The sequence below is a fragment of the Heteronotia binoei genome, chromosome 1 (assembly GCF_032191835.1).
Source record: "Heteronotia binoei isolate CCM8104 ecotype False Entrance Well chromosome 1, APGP_CSIRO_Hbin_v1, whole genome shotgun sequence".
In the NCBI taxonomy this organism is placed as follows: Eukaryota; Metazoa; Chordata; class Lepidosauria; order Squamata; family Gekkonidae; genus Heteronotia; species Heteronotia binoei.
Genome location: NC_083223.1, coordinates 140,532,665 through 140,549,841, shown reverse-complemented (window position 1 = coordinate 140,549,841; position 17,177 = coordinate 140,532,665). Strand labels below are relative to the sequence as shown.

Below are 17,177 nucleotides of genomic sequence, written 5' to 3'. Positions count from 1 at the left end.
AAAGCTTAAAGTGAATGATAAGTATAATGTCTGCATTATATATATATACATGTGTATATATATATGTATGTATATATACACCATATAATGTCTGCAGTTTTCAAATGCATTTCTTTTTAGAAGATACAGCAAAGGTATGACTGTACCATGTTTAAATGTTGAGGACTTGGGTTTTTTTAAGGTATCTTAAACAAGATCTTCAGTGATTGAGCATACAGAGGATTACACTGCCTATAGAGCATGTTTAGTGATTAAAGTTGGATTTATTCTCAGCTGAGGGTTCAGTCCCTGTTCAGAAAAATCCTAATTATGACAATCTTAAAGACCGTTAGAATAAACATGGGCTCATGCAGTGTTATAAAAGCAGACAATCATTTTTCTTTCCTTTTATGCAGAATCAGATCCAATATCTCAAGCAAGTCCAGCAACCGAGTGTTGCTCAACTGAGATCAACGATGGTGGATCCAGCCATCAACTTGTTTTTCCTAAAAATGAAAGCTGAACTGGAACAGACTAAAGACAAACTGGAACAAGCCCAAAATGAACTGAGTGCCTGGAAATTTACACCTGATAGGTAAACAAAACATACTCCCCAGTCAAGACTTCCCTGACAGAGAATGCTTTGGTGGGACAACCACGTACTCGTTTCCACACCAAGACTCAGACGTTTTGAGCCAAAAGCCACATTCTTATACTGTCCAGCTTGTAATGCTTTATGTAAACTTACCAGATGAACCTTGTGTTTCAGCTTTTTCTCTCCCTTTGCTTCAGAGGCCTGATAGCGTCGGACTATTCTGAAGAAGTGGCCACCTCAAAAGTGTCCTTTCTAGAACATGTAGACGTTTGCAAAGTGGTTCTATTTGAAGAAAATAGAGAGAGAAACAGAAGTCTAAAGTCTGTGGCACACTATGTCTACAGACAGTTTGGAGGAGAACCTAGAGATTTTAAATCATGAATTGACCATGTCAAATTCAAGTAAAACCTAAAAATGGAATATGCTTCGTTCTTAAACCTAGTGACTTAGAGACTGATTAAGTCAGTTTTGCCATTAAAACTGTGGACTTCCTCCTTGTTCACTGAACTGCTGGGTCAATACTCAATGAGGTGAATTTTGCTTAAAGATATTATTTGATAATCAGCTTTGAATAGCTGTGAAAATATGCAAACAGCCAGTATGGGTTTTCTTAGTATTTGGGCTCCATAGGACATCAGCGAACCTTGTTATTATGGTTTTTAATAACAAACTGTTCTGTGGATGGCTGGTGATATGTGAATTCGTAAATCTAGTACTGTATGAACGTTTAGCTGCATATTAAGTACGTCTTTTACACTGTTGAACAGACATGCATATGTTTGATCACAACTAGCATATATTTTTAAAGTAGTTGTGATTATTTAATTTCCATTCAAGTTTTATCCTAAGGAAATATTTGCAGACTCTATAAGGTGCATTAGTGCAGTTCTGGTCAGTGGTGGTGTGGGGCTTTCTGCAGGCCATTGTATATCTGGCTTTTGTTCTGCACTTCTATATTACATGTACCTTGAAGTAGTTCTAATGCATAGTGCAGGGAATACTGCCAGTTTTACTGTTGTACGAAGTCTTGTGGAGTATGAATCTAAAAGCAAAGCAAGCAGTCTAAATATTGTCCTGTTTTTTTAATGCTGTTGAAGGTAATTGTTAGCATCTTACTGATCGGTATAAGTTCAAAAGAGTGCTGCCTCCTTATCCCTTTTGCCTTGTCCCAATTTATTACCAAAGCTAGTACTATAGGACAGCTTAGGGTAGAGAACTCTGACATTGTTTAGACTGGCGTAATATTTGTATTTTTAGCCAATTTCTGTAGTTTTAGTGAGAAAATTCATTATTTCATAGGTTAAATTTCAGAAGAACAAAAATAGCCAACTTGCTTGTTCCTGCATTCCAAATAATGGCATTCATTACGTATGATTTATATTTAAGATATTTTATTATATTTAAGGTATTTCAAAGTAAATTTTAGCTCTGCTTTAGGTCGTCATTGCAGAATACAAAATATGGGTAGTATGTGAATCCTTTTATCAATTAATTGATATATATCAAAACAAAACATAATTCATAAAAATCCTTGTCTGAAAACTACTTTCATGTGATGGTGTAGAAGAATATTTTAAAGATCTAGCATCAAACAGAGGTAAGACTTTCAAAGTGAAAACAAAAAACAAAATCTCCTTGGTATGTTGCAACTGACTTTGTAAATCTTGCTGAATGTATTATCAGAAAACCATTCTTCGTAGGTCTGTTAATTGTGGTATGTCGTACAGATTTTTTTGTAACATCCAGGTTAACCAAATTATTCCATGTTTAAATATGGAATGGTAACTTCTATATGTTTAGGTTCTAAACAAGATCTTTAGCTGAGAGTAACTCTTACTGTGTTTACTTCAACTAAACATCTGCAAAAATGTTCCTTCTGGAATGAGTCTGACAAATGTGGCATATATGCCCACCTAACTTTAAAAACAAAGAATTGGTGTGAAGTTGCATTTCCTTAGATTTGATCTGCCTTACATTACACAGTTGAATTGGCTACATTTTTGAAGAACCTAGAAATGGATCTTTAATGTTTCCCTTTCAACGTATATTTCCCTTAAATCATTTGCTTTTTTGTATGTGTTATCACAGCACTTCTGACATATTTGAAAGTGTTTGTGCACTCTTCCACACTATTAAAGTGACTATAGAGTGACATAATGTATAATTCTGGTGTTTGCATAACACTTTTTGTGGGTTGATTTCTTTTGTCAGTAAGTTCTTAAAATCCTAATCTATTTCAATAATTCTAATTATTATATTGCATTGCCCTTGCTGACAAATCTCTTGAGTGTTGTAGGGGGAAAATACTGAATTTTATAGTACCTTGTGACTTTCACAGACATTGTGCATACTATATCTAATGGTGATTTTAACAGAAACAGAGATTAATTACTTAACAGTAAATGTTTTAATATACCTCTATCATCTATATACACAGATTTGTTAGAATAGTAGTGCTTTTTTCCCTTTCCACAAGGGAAAAAATAACAAAGGGGAAAAAAACTTAAAATCCATCAACTAAGTAAGATTTTTTTTATATAAAGGGAAAAAACTCACAAATACAGGACAAAATTATAACTGTGGTGACAAATGTACACACAAGTTTCTGTAAATCATTTCCAAATATCTAAAAATAGGTTCATAGGCAGTTGCTTTCGATATACCATGTCTTCAAATGTTGGTAGAGTTCTAATGTCCTAAATCCACTGATTTACAGGAGGTGGGATTTTATCTTTCCAGTGTTTTATTGAGTGTCTTAGCCTGTAGTAAGGTCATGGAGGGTCTATTTCCATTGACCATTAGTTAGCCTGCAAGAGATGGACAGATAGAATCCTCAAAAATCAATGGATATTCTATCTAATACAAAACTGATATGAATAATAACTTCTTCCCAGAAAAACCGAATGACTGGACATGCCCAAAGCATATGCTTGAAGGACACATCCTGTAAGTTGCAAATTAGTAGCGTTTACACAGCAGTATTGCTGCTCTGATTCCTATTATATAGTTACTTAGATGCTATTCTTCCCTCTTTCATCTATTTAATATTATAACAATATACAGTAAAGTTTCTTGGTCATTAAGTGTGCCAAATATTTGATAAATTTGAATATGAATGTATTATAAGCAACAGTTCATATTGTGTGGAACTTAAGTGCCAGAAACTATTGAACAGAACATGTTTCCTGCCTCCTCCTACACTTCTATCCCAGTAAAGTCACATTTGAGGATTGGAACTTTAAACAGTGGTGTCAGAGGTTGGGGGGGCCTGCAATGTGAAGGGAATGGCAAAATTCAGGAACCCTCTCCCCTCCTTCTAGCAGTAGATGAGGCTTCTGCAGGGAAACTTTTGCATCTTAAATCTAAGAATTGAAATTTTGTTGTGTATAGGCTTGAAAAATATTCTGATAATGGAGAAATTATTGGGGTTCGCAAATCAAAATCCAAAGCATAATACAGCTGGTTTTGAGCCCAGGTGGGCTTTAGCCTTTGCTTTTTATTTAGAACAGCTTGTTATGACACATGGTAAAATTAAAAGAGTTTCAAAAAAAGTAGATTACATGTTGTGGATCCTGGTTGATAAGAGTTTTTAAAAAATCACTAAGCTAGCATAAATCCCTTCTATAAGCCTAATCAATCAACTGTTTCAGTACCATCCATAGGTTTCACTAACTTTTAAGGGTCACATTGTACCCATTTTCTACACAGATATCTGGTCCATGCTGATAAACCAGGTGTAGTATCCCACAAGGCATAGCAAATGCTTGTTTGTATTTTACCGTATGCACCTGTATTGAGAAACCATGATTTGCTGTAGGTTCCAGATTTCTGCAGCAAAATAGGTGTGCAATTTTCACCCATTATGTTTTTTGTATATTGAAGTGATACACACAGAAAAATTCCTTGCACAATGTAGCCCTGTCACTTACGTGCACTAAAAAAATCTTCAGAAGTCTTCTGCGTACTGGCAAAATACTGAGAAACCGTTATCTTATCTGCTTACAATTTTTGATAGGTACTCATGCATTTGGAAGAATCAAGGATTTTACATGGAAAACAAGTATAACTGTATCGCTTTGATTATATGAGATCTATATGGTTCAGCTTCAAGAACTTACTGCTATAACGAGAAAAAATGGTGAAATAAATGGAAGCCCCCTTTATGAACAACAACATTTTAAAGGGGGGGATGTTTTAAAATAATAAATGGGACAGATGATATCTAGTACTCAGTCTTATTCTGACATTTTTGTTGTGATGGTCATTAATTTGTGTTTCTCAAACTTGCCCTGACACTGTTCTCTAATGTAAATTCTGAAACTAAATTTTCTTTATGTTCCTTTAGTGAGAGAGGGATATTATTAGTTCATTATTAAGCTTCAAAAGTGGTGGAAGATCTGGTTGCCATTTTATTTCTTAGCTTGCCAACAAAATTGAGTATTTGAGTGTACGAAGCTTCCTCATACTTTATGAGACACTGGTACATCTGATTTGTCTGGCAGTGGGTTTCCTGCATCTCAGGCAGAGGTTTTCCCAGGATTCCTGCTTGATTGTTAACTGGAAGTGCTAGGGATTGAATCTGGTATCTTCAGTATGGACTGTCTACTACTGCCTTCTTTTGTTGAATGCCAAGTCAATATGTCATAAAATGTTTGAAATGCATTTGAAAAAATGAAATATTCATGTCTAATTAGCTTGGCTAAATTGAAAAATATGTTACAGTGGATTTTGAACAGCTTCCTTGGTCTCAACAGATTATATAAAACCAAAATACACATGACCACACACAAAGTTTGCATATGACCCTAAGAGTTTGTAACAGTTTTTTGTACCCTCTTGCATAAAAAGACAGAAACCACCTAGCACAGTAATTGCAAATTATTTATACCCTAGAAATATCCCAGACAGTAGCCAGAGTCTAATATAAAGTAGCTCTCTCTTGCTGACCCTTTGCTCTATGTGCTACAGTGCCCCTAGCCACACCTGGTAAGTCTAAGTTGTTATGCGCTGAAATGTATACAGTAGCCCACTCTCCTGGCCCCTATGTGTAACAGCAATCCTACTGATGGTAGCCTTCACCAGGACAGGGGTAGGCTGGGTAGAATTCCGCTAACTTGCTGTATGCAAATTAGATGCAGACAGATCATAGCATATCAGAAACTGGATTATGTATTGTAATATATGCTTAAAATAGGGGCAGCATACATTGTGAATCAAGTTGGAGGATAAAGGTTAAGGAAGGATACAGTATGGTGTATGAAGAGCTTCTATTCTATGAATGGGAGAAACTGGCTTATACACCACTTGCTTTTCCTACTGGTTGTCTGTATTTGCCTTCCTAAATTTTTGCTCTTTCTGTCCTAATTATGTGCAGGTAGACCAGTTGGTGTTGTGCAGTTAGTTCAGCACTTTCATGCAACGTAGCATTAGAGTCATGGGATTATGCAGGTATTCTAGTAGTTCTAACTAAAATCTTGAGTATGCAGGTGAAACTTTTTTTCAGTGCACGCAAGTCAGAAAATGCAACTGTGTCCAAAACACTCTTCTCTCACTCCCTTTTCCCTGGGAGCACAGTTTAGACCATTTTATGAAAATTATCTAATGTATATTTAGAATTGCAGTGGTCATGTTGTCATAATTAATGCCTAGATCACTTAATGAGGCTGTAAGATTCTTTACCATGAGACTTGCAGAAATACCATTTCGTGAGTGCTTTTTAAAAGGGAGAGGAGATAATTTTGTCTTCGTTTTGTGATAGATGGCTCTTTCCTTTACAGCCAAACGGGCAAAAAGTTAATGGCGAAGTGTCGAATGCTTATCCAGGAGAATCAAGAGCTTGGAAGGCAGCTGTCCCAAGGACGTATTGCACAACTTGAGGCAGAGTTGGCTTTACAGAAGAAATATAGTGAGGAGCTTAAAAGCAGTCAGGATGGTAAGGGATTTTTTAAAAAAGAAAATAGAGAATTGCCTTGTATTTGTGTAGGTTTTATTAATTCATGTTATGGTACCAGTATTAACTATTCATCTGTGCAAGCATTCTGGGGGGAAAGGGATGTACTCCAATGTCATGCTGCAAAATCTCAAAACAAGCAGCACAAAATAAGTACAAACTTCTGTCAATAGTTGTTCCATATGGAGATAAATATTATTTTCTTTTAACGTATACAACAAACTGATTAGCATCTGAAAGGGAGATGCTGTTCTCTGGGTACACCTGCTTTCTGAGGTGAGGCAGATAGTGACAAGCTCAGTTGCCTTACTGGTAGTGCCCTGTTTCTCACTTCAGGGTTGCTTTGCACCACATTTAAGGGCCAGGTTTGCTTTGTTCTGTATTTGTTACTCCCTGCTCAGTGTTCAAATCATAAAATAGTCCAGGCAGGTTATGAATAAAACTTGAAATAAATGATAGTACAAATCAAAACAATAATTAAAATTAGTACTATTAAAATTATTTTAACAATCCAGTGTCCTTCAGACATGATCTGGGATTCTGCAAGAGGACTCGTAACAACGATGCCAGTCACAGCTTCTGATGAGGGAATTCCATAGTTCAAGTTCTGTGGCTGAGAAAGTTTTGTGTTTAAAACTTCATTGGGTTGTTTAGCTTGATTGCTGCTGATCATCTTCGTGGTCTCCGTGCTTCACACTCATGGGGTAGAGCACCTGCGCCGATCCCCAAATTGATACCTAAAAAGCCTGGGATTTTTTCGCGCTCTGCCCCAGCGGGCATGCGCAGGCGTCCCAGTACGCATGCTCGCTGGTGCCAGCGCGAGGATCCCGCCAGTTCCTTTCTGACGGCTGCACTGAGAGGTCTCCTTTCGTGTCCCCGGTCGGTAAAGTAATCTTCGGATTATTTCTTGTTGTATATAGCCTGTTGGTTGTTTTCGTAGTGTAGTTAGCTGTTAGATAGTTAGTGTTGTTTTAAAAAAAAAAATGTTGGACTTTGCCCTTTGGGGCCCCATTTTTCCCCTCAGAGTTATTCCTGTGTGGGTTTTTTCCTTGGCGTCTATGGAAAGGCGTTTGGGTTTTTTTAAGAGGTGCCATTCCTGTGGAAAGAAAATTGCCTCTTCTGATGGCCATTCCCTCTGTCTCCTCTGTTCGGGTGAGGGACATCGTGTTGATTCTTGCTCGCACTGCCTGAGTTTTTTTAAACAGACGCGCAAGAATCGGGCGGCGAGGCTTTTGGCCGCGTTAGTGGAATCGGCACTTTGTCCTCAGAAGATGGCGTCGGGCCCGTTGGTACCGATGGGAGAAGCCACGGCCCCGACGGTCACATCGGCCGATACATCGCCGATCAGGACCGAGATGCCGGTCGAGCGTAGGCGTTCCACAAAACAAGCATCTGAAGGGTCAGTGGACACCCGAGCTAAGAAGCGTCGGAATGATTCGGGGACCCGATCATCTGTACCGAAGGTGAAATCCAGGGAGAAACCGAAGAAGAGATCATCCCGCACTCCTTCCCCTTCTTGTGAAGCTTCGACATCAATGCCAGCTGCTCCACCTAGAAAGATCTTGGCGTCCCGGCATCGTAGCCCTTTGCAGCAGTTGCGTCTATCTGCATCGGAGCAAGAGATCGACTTTACTCAGCGGTCCCACTCTTCTGGGTTTCGGCGTCAGAGTGAGAGCGAGGTAGAGGTGTCGGTACCGATGGAACCGTCGGCACCGTTGGATCAGGCGAGGGGTCGGAGAGAGCTGGAACCATCCACCATAGCTCATCGCTTTCCACCGCTTCCACCGTGGGATCATCGCCAGTGGCCTTCTCCCTATGCCTACCCATACCAGCCGTACCAATGGTACCTCCCTCGTGAATTTGCTGACTGGGACCAGCAATCCAAGGCGTCTCACACGTCGAGGCTTTCACAGCACTCTAGGCGGCGTCCATCGGCATCGGTGTCCATCCTGCTTGAAAGACGCGGCGTGGTGGTGGAGGAAGTCCAGCCTAGGTTGTCGAGGTCGATCCGATCACCCGTCAGAGTCAACGCCGGTGCTCATAGAACACTCCTTGAGGAAAGAGTCTTCATCGTCGGACTCCGAGGTCGGTACCGACGATCCAGACAGGGCTTTGGAACCTTCGCCAGTGTCTCATACTGCTGAGGATCTTCCCGTTTCACCATCGGAGGATCTGAAGTCGTATGGGGACCTGGTCAAGAGGATGGCACTCTCCCTCTCCTTCCCGGTGACACAACCACAACCCATCATAGACGATACCGTATTTGACATCATGCAGTGGGATACGTCTACAGCAGTTGCCCTGCCTGTCACGAAGGTCATCTTACTGGCGGTGAAGGAGCCCTGGGCGAAGCCAGCTTCTACATCTGTGTCATCGAGAAGATTAGACCACGTACCACGTCCAAGAGGCTGGTGCCGAATTTCTTTTCACCCACCCGAAGCCAAACTCGGTGGTCGTATCCTCCTCCTCAAAGGCCCGCAAGACTCACTCTTCCCCACCAGACAAGGAGGGAAAGAAGTTGGACAACGTTGGGAGGAAGTTTTATTCTGCTGGAGCGCTGGGGGTAAAGGTATCTAACTATGCTGCTTGCATGGCTAGATACCAATACTCAGTGTGAGAACAACTCACCCCCCTCCTGTATTTCCTGAGCGAGGAAAAGAGGTCTGCTGTAAAGAAGCTGCAGAAGGAAGGCTTTGTTGTAACCAAGCAACAACTGGCTGCAGCAAAGCACATGATTGATGTGTCAGCGAAGATGATCGCATCGGCCGTCTGCCTCCGCCGCCACTCATGGCTTAGGTCAACGGCCCTCCAGCAAGACACCAGGGCTTTCGTGGAAGATCTGCCTTTCAAGGGCGAAGTTCTCTTCAGCTCGACCATGGACAATGCTCTTCAGGAAATGGATAAGAACATAAAGACCTCCAGGAACCTGGGTGTCCCGGCGTCTTCCAGAGCTGCCAAACCAAAACAGTGGCATAAACCCTGGTCCAAGAAGCCATATCAAAAGTTTTCCCCGAAACAGCAGTGGAGACCTCGCTCTGCCCAACCTGAGAGTAGGTCCCCATGCAGGGGCAACAACAGAAACCGATACACTTCAGCACAGATCACTGGCAAGTCCAAGGGCGCTCTCCCCCAAAAGCAGGGCCTTTGACTTTCTAGTAGCACACGTCACCGTCCCCACTTCTTCTATCTGCCTCCGCCCATTCCTGTCGGCCTGGGAGTCCGTCTCTACGGACAGGTGGGCGCTTTCCATCATCATGGAAGGCTGCAAAATAGACTTTGCTCAGATTCCAAACCAATCTGTGGTAATCACCGCACCCCCTTCCCCACCTCTGCTGGTGGAGGTGAGCAACCTCCTACACAAACAAGCCATAGAACAGGTCCCGGTGGAGGCCAGAACGGGAGGCTTCTACTCTCGTTATTTCCTGGTTCCCAAACGGGATGGGGGTCTGAGACCAATCATGGACCTTTGGAATCTGAACAAGTTTATTCTGTACCAGAAGTTCAGAATGTCCACTCTGCAAACAATTCTGCCCTTCATCAACCAAGGGGACTGGATGGCATCACTGGACCTCAAGGATGCCTACTTCCACATCAGCATCCATCCTGCGTTCAGACGTTTCCTTCAGTTTGTAGTAGGTTCTCAACACTTCCAGTTCAAAGCCCTTCCATTTGGTCTGTCCACTGCACCTCGGGTGTTCACAAAGATGATGAGCCTTGTGGTGGAGTCGAAAGAGTTTGTCAGACCATATTGCCACCACTTTTCGTCTTCTTCACACCTTAGGTCTGCAGGTCAATTTGGAGAACTCTCATCTTACTCCATCACAGACAGTTCAGTTCGTAGGGGCTTTGCTGGATACGAACCTTCACCGTGCCTTTCTGCCTCAGCAGAGAGCGATGGACATCATCAATCTTGTCAAGCTTTTACAGAGTCGAAAGTGGGGCATGGCGCAGGAGCTGCAGCAGATGCTAGGGCTGATGGCAGCGACTACAAGTGTGCTGCTCTTTGCGAAGTTGAGGATGAGAGGCCTACAACTTTTGTTTCTTCGACAGTTTCAACCATTAAGAAACTCACCTCGGAAGAGGTTTGTGATTCTACCTGTGACACTCCGAACACTGCAGTGGTGGAAATCAAAGGACAACATTTGTCAGGGAGCTCCCTTCCACTTACCTGCAACAACAGTGACGATCACAACAGATGCGTCTTTGTGGGGCTAGGGGGCTCATGTGGACTCTCTGTGTGTGGGAGGCCCTTGGCCTTCTCAATTGTCATATAAATTACCTAGAACTGCTGGCAGTTCACTTTGCTCTTTGGTCCTTCTGCCCCAGGGTGGCAGGGAAGCTTGTTGCTCTGCTAACAGACAATACTACTGTCCTGTGTTACATCAACAGGCAGGGAGGGACAGTCTCTTGACGGCTCTGTGCGCTGGCACTGGAACTGTGGTCGGAGTGCCTGGACCACAACATCTTTGTGAAGGCTGCGCACCTCCCAGGGGTGCTTAATCTGCAAGCAGACTCGCTGAGCAGGGGTGCAGCTTCCCCGCACAAGTGGGAGATACAGTGGCGCTTCCTTCAACCCGTGTTTCAGCTCTGGGGGTACCCTCAGGTGGATATGTTTGCCACAGCCAGAAACCGGAAGTGTCCTCTGTTTTGTTCCAGAGGGGGCACGGATCCAGAGTCGTTGAGAGACTGTCTGCTGTTCCCGTGGGAAGGTCGGTTCCTATATATGTTCCCACCTCTGCCACTGCTGACAAGAGTTGTCAACAAGATCGCAAGAGAAAGACCATGCTGCATCCTGGTGACTCTGTGGTGGTCTCGGCAGAACTGGTTCCCGATCTTGCTCCAACTGGCGAGGGGGGGGTCTTCTACCAGTTTCCGGTGGAACCGGACCTTCTGTCAGTTCAGAACGGGCATGTATTCCATCACAACGTGCCTCACCTGAAACTGACAGCGTGGTTCATTGACCCTGTGAGTTCTCCAGCAGAGTCCAACACGTTTTCCTGAACAGCAGAAAGCTGTTATTTGTTGGCAAAGAAGCCATTGCCTGGGCCCATTCACGGACACTCTACAAGAGCGATGGTGACATTGGTGGAGTTCCTGAAAGGCGTTTCCCTGACGGACATGTGCAAGGCTGCCACCTGGTCCTCTCCGCATGCTTTCATGAAGCGGTACGCAGTGGATGTGCATGCTCAGCAGAGGACTCGTCTGGGAGCTGCGGTGCTGCAAGCTGTCTCTTCTGGTTGATTGTCTTCCCGCCTCCAGGTATGTCTTGCTTGCTAATCTCCCATGAGTGTGAAGCACAGAGACCACGAAGAAGATAGACAGGCTGCTTACCTGTAACTGTAGATCTTCGAGTGGTCATCTGTGCATTCACACTACCCGCCCTCCTTCCCCACTGCTGACGGTCTCCCTCCAGTGGTCAGGAAGGAACTGGCGGGATCCTCGCGCTGGCGCCGGCGAGCATGCGTACTGGGATGCCTGCGCATGCCCGCTGGTGCTGAGCGCGAAAAAATCCCAGGCTTTTTAGGTACTAATTTGGGAATCGGCGCAGGCGCTCTATCCCATGAGTGTGAATGCACAGATGACCACTCGAAGATCTACAGTTACAGGTAAGCAACCTGTCTTTTTAAATCCATCTTTAAGATTTACCCTCTAGCTTTTAAAAACTGCATGTTATCACTTTTTAACTGTGGGCTTTATTAATGATGAAATTAAAGTGTATGACCAGTTTTGATTAATCTAGATAATTGGTATAGAAATGCTTTTAAATATATGAACTACTTGGGTGTCCAAGAGTTCTCTGTATTTGTTACGTGAGCAGCAGTTTTCATTGCTGTATAGCAAGAGACTTGAAACAGTACAATTGCAAAAGCATGTTGTGATACAATGGGCCTGCTTTTCAAATAAGGAAAAATATTGTAAAATCCTACTGAAGCAAGACAACCTTTGGGTACCTAAAGTAGCTTTCTGGTGCCTGACCACTGTATGGTTTGTAAATTCTGCCATGTCCCAGTTCTGTTTATATTTTAAAAAGCCATATATAGTACCTAAAAGGACAGTTCCAGATTTAAAGTGAGTATTAAGCTTTTGCTTGTATATGAATGTTGTCCTTGGCTTTATGTTGTTGCATGATTTCAGTAGAGACATCCAGGGATTTCATAAGATGCTGTTTGCATTCCAACCACTATATACTGCAGTTCATAGAATTTTTTTTTAAAGTACCAACAGCATGGAAAGGCATCTTAGGTGACTTCCTAATTACTTTGAAAGCTTTTCATCAGAAATTGTTCTTTGGAAAGGTCTTTCCTTTAATTGATCGTGACTGGATATTTCAAGATTTTTGGTATTTAAGTAAATGTCCATATTGTTAGAATTTTTTATATATTGAATCCAAAAAACATTGAACTATTCATTATTTTTATTGAGAATATTCCAAGTATGTGTCTGACCATAATTCAGAAAGGTATTTGAGAATGAAACCTCAAAACCTGCCTCTTCAGTTATGCCCTTTCTTAAAATATTCAGATGTCCAAGGGGTTCATATTTGTATTATTGTGCAATCCAGTTGAGATTTCAGGATAATTTTAAATTAAAATAGATAATTTAAGCAATTTTACATTCTTTCTGACTATTGTCGCTTTGTGAATTTATTTTGATCAGTGAAAGTGAGTGATTTAATTATAAATAGTGCTCTGTTATAATTGAGGGGAGGAGTATACCGGAAATCTGCCAAAGAAGTCTGTATTGCTGCACTGGTATTGAATAGAGGTGAAGGCTCGGGGGAAAATACTAATGGAAAAAATAGAGAGATTGGGGAGCCCAGGAGAGTTTTTAATGAGTGAGAGGTTCTAGTATGGATGAAAGCATAATATGAAAATTTTATGCAACACAGTCTCAGTCTAGAGCAGTAGCCCCCAACCTTTTTGACACCAGGGACTGGATTCGTGGAAGATAATTTTTCCACAGACTGGTGGGGAGGCAGTGCTGGGGGTTTTGCCACCCCAGGCTGCCCCCCCTGCCCACACAACATCCCTGCCCTCAATGGGGGGGGGGGGAAACTGGGGCTGTTTCTGCCCCCTCTCCGATTTAAAGACCCCCGCTGATCAGTGGAGGTCTATAAATGAGGGGTAGGCTAAGGTCACAGCAGTGCTGGCTTGAGACCCAGGCAGACGAAAGAGATGGTGTGGCCTCACTCCGAGGCTGCCTTCCCTGCAAGGGGAGGCAGCCTTGGAGCAAGGCCGTGCCACCTCTTTACTCTGGGGATGCTCTGCCTCGCTCCGCGGCCCAGTGGCTAGCAGGCCATGGACTGGTACTGGGCCATGGACCGGTGGTTGAGGACCCCTGGTCTAAAGCATAGACAGTGATTCTTATATATATACTATAGATATATACAACATTTTCAAGATGTTTACTGCCCACAAGCAATATTTATTTATTTCATTAGATTTTAGATTGCTCTCCCCCTGCCAGGGCAGGGTTCAGGGCAGTGTACATGATAGTGAACTCACAACATATATAATAAAAAGTTTAAAACAGTAAAAACACACCAATTAGCCTAAAGATGGCAGCAAAAGATACCAATAGTGCCACTACTTCACGGGGTGGGGGGAGGGAATGGGAGTGCCAGAAGGCTGAAACCTCCGTGTCCTCAATCACATGCATGATAAACTACTGAAGTGTTCAATGTTCTTACCGCTATGATGTTTAACTCACTATTTAATTATGCTGTCATTACTATTTTGACTGTTTCTATTCAAATAACATATTTAGGTTTGATAGAAAATCTGTGTTCTTCCTTCCAACATTTTTTCTACCTCTGAGGTGGCATAAGTTAAGATACATGGTACAGCAGTGCATAGCACTTTCTAGTACATTTGCAGTTTTGCTTATAGAAAACTAAATGCTTTTAAAGAGCATTAAACATCAAATAGTAAAGCTAAGTTATAAGTGATGTATTTTATATAGATGGAAATTCCAAAACTTGTGCCACTTCCAAGAAGACCCTGTACATATATTATCTGCCAAATGTTTGAAGATATTAGGAAATAAAGCAAGGTCTCTCCAGATGGTTCTTGGTGTGCAGGCAGGCTCATTGTATATCTGGCACTCCATGAGTTGCTTTTCTCCCAAACCGTTTGGTTTATAACGAATATATTAAAGTGATTAAGTGCACATGCACAGGCCTGGGGTTTTTTTTACTGAAACCAGGGATTCCAGTGAACCTATAGTGAGAGCCAGTTTGGTATAGTGGTTAAGTGTGCGGACTCTTATTTGGGAGAACTGGGTTTGATTCCCCACTCCTCCACTTACAGCTGCTGGAATGGCCTTGGGTTAGCCATAGCTATTGCAGGAGTTGTCCTTGGAAGGAGAGCTGCTGTGAGAGCCCTCTCAGCCCCACCCGCCTCACAGGGTGTCTGTTGTGGGAGGAGAAGACATAGGAGATTGTATGCCGCTCTGAGTCTCTGATTCAGAGAGAAGGGCGGGGTATAAATCTGCAGTCTTCTTACAGAAACAGTTTCTTTCCTATAAATACAAATCAGTGTGTTCATGTTTTATATTTCAGTCAGTCTCAGTTTGTGTACCTGATCCCAAAGTTAATACATGAGCCTTTTTAAAAATAGAAGTTATAATAGAATTATAATCTAGAAAACTAGAACAGCCAACAATTTAAGGGAACTTAACCAGAATTGATGAGGGAGGAAGAGGCGTATAACATAATTTCAGACATAATTATAGTGGCAATAGATATTTTCTCAGATTGTATGCTGTTGCAAAATTCAGATCTAGGTACAATTTTTTTACATGTGGATTTGCAGAGACCTTATTGGCTTGGAGTATAATCCTTTTGCTTCCAGAAGGGTAAGTCTTCAGTATTTTTGCTGTTGGGTTGAGCTGTATTTTCCTTTGTATATAGGTACATTCAGTCTACCCAGTTACTAATTGTAGTGTCCTTGCAGCAGGACTCTTCAAGGGAAATAAAGATTATGAATTTACTTAAGAATGCTGCATCATGGTTGTGTTTGAGGGAAATAGATTATATTAATACAAGAAAGCTATTAAGTATTCATTTACTTGTTATTTATAATCAGTCTTTCTCACTTGGGACTCAAGGCTGTTATAGGTGACCATGTGATGCAGATATGAGCTATTAAGTGTGTACTCCCAATGTGTTTTTTCCATATAGAACTGAATGATTTCATCATCCAGCTTGATGAGGAAGTAGAAGGTATGCAGAGTACCATTCTAGTCCTACAGCAGCAACTGAAGGAGACTCGCCAGCAGTTGGTTCAATATCAGCAGCAGCAGCAGTCACATACTTCGGCCCCAGGTACCAGCAGGACTCCGAATTCTGAAACCACAGATCAGGGAGAGGCTGTGGGCAAAGACTGCAGTCGTCTGGCTAATGGACCAAGCAATGGCAACTCTTCCCATCAGAGGATATCTGGGCCTGGTTTTTATAGAGAGGGAAGTGGAACAGAGGATGATTTTCCACCTTCACCAAGCAATGGTAATAAGCTTTCCAACCACTCTGAAGATAGAACTGGCAGAGGATCTGGTAGCTATATAAATCAACTCAGTACTGGGTACGAAAGTGTAGACTCTCCCACTGGTAGCGAGAATTCTCTAACTCACCATTCAAATGACACAGACTCCAATCATGATCCTCAGGAGGAGAAAACAGTCAGTGTGAAAGGTAACAGAACTGCGGGGTCTCGTCATGTTCAGAATGGTTTGGACTCAAATGTAAATGTACAGGGTTCTGTTTTGTAACATTTTTTCTGCAACATTTTTATAGTGTCGTTAAAATTGGGAGAAGGAAACTGTCCAGAACTGTTCAAATTAGTGCATATATGTCACAAATCTGCCTTTGTGGGTTTTTGCTTCAATACCTCTGCCACTTCTGAAATTTTAACAATTACGTTGAATGTTGCTAAAAGGAAGTTTGTGTAGGCCCAAGGTATTTTTTGAGTTAATGTGAAGTTGAAAATGGAATTTATTTCCAGGTATAACAAAATGATGTCTGTACAAATTTGTGTATATCTAGAACTTGTGCTGTGTAAGGGCATTCTTTACTCATACTGTTATAACACTCAAAATTGTCATAATAGCTGTGGGTTAATGACTGCCATGTTTGCCCAGTACAATAGTTTTATAACTAAAAAGAACTTGGTGAAGGAGTCCTGTAGTAGTTTGTGTTCCAGTTTTGCCACATGCATTTGTGTGTTCTCTTTAGGTGACCGAATGTTTAAGAATTTTGTGTGCATAGTTACTCAGTTTAAGAACTGTTGTATCCTGTTAATGCATATTGCTCTGTGACTCCAATATTATCTTACCTGTACTGACCAAACCTAAATAAAGATTTTTAATAATGTAATTTAGTCCCTATGTATTTGTCCTGTGCATATACTTTATTTGGGTTTCCCTTTTTCTGCCTATATTGGGATCTTTATTGTAATAAGAAAATACATCTATTTAGAGGTCAGTTTAAGATAAGCCTCATAGTGATCTTATCAGTAAATACAAGCTGCTCTTATGGGTGGGGTTGCTTTCTGAACAGTTTGAACTAGTGAAATATACTTTCTATAGTGACCATAATGTTATTTATGTACTTCATTTATACTGCAGATTTCCCCCAGTGGGAACTCAAAGCAGTTT

General features: G+C 41.8%; 1 protein-coding gene across 1 annotated transcript in view; it reads left to right on the top strand.

Moving 5' to 3' along the window:
• The window catches only part of LOC132573812 (pre-mRNA-splicing regulator WTAP-like), a 29,936-nt gene extending 13,040 nt beyond the window's left edge, over positions 1–16,896 (top strand). Inside the window, exons 7-9 of the mRNA XM_060241642.1 lie at positions 396–574; positions 6,352–6,506; positions 15,706–16,896. Coding sequence (XP_060097625.1) covers positions 396–574; positions 6,352–6,506; positions 15,706–16,292 — 921 coding nt within the window. The 3' untranslated portion in view covers positions 16,293–16,896. The remainder of the gene's footprint in view (positions 1–395; positions 575–6,351; positions 6,507–15,705) is intronic.
• Positions 16,897–17,177: the final 281 nt, after the last annotated feature.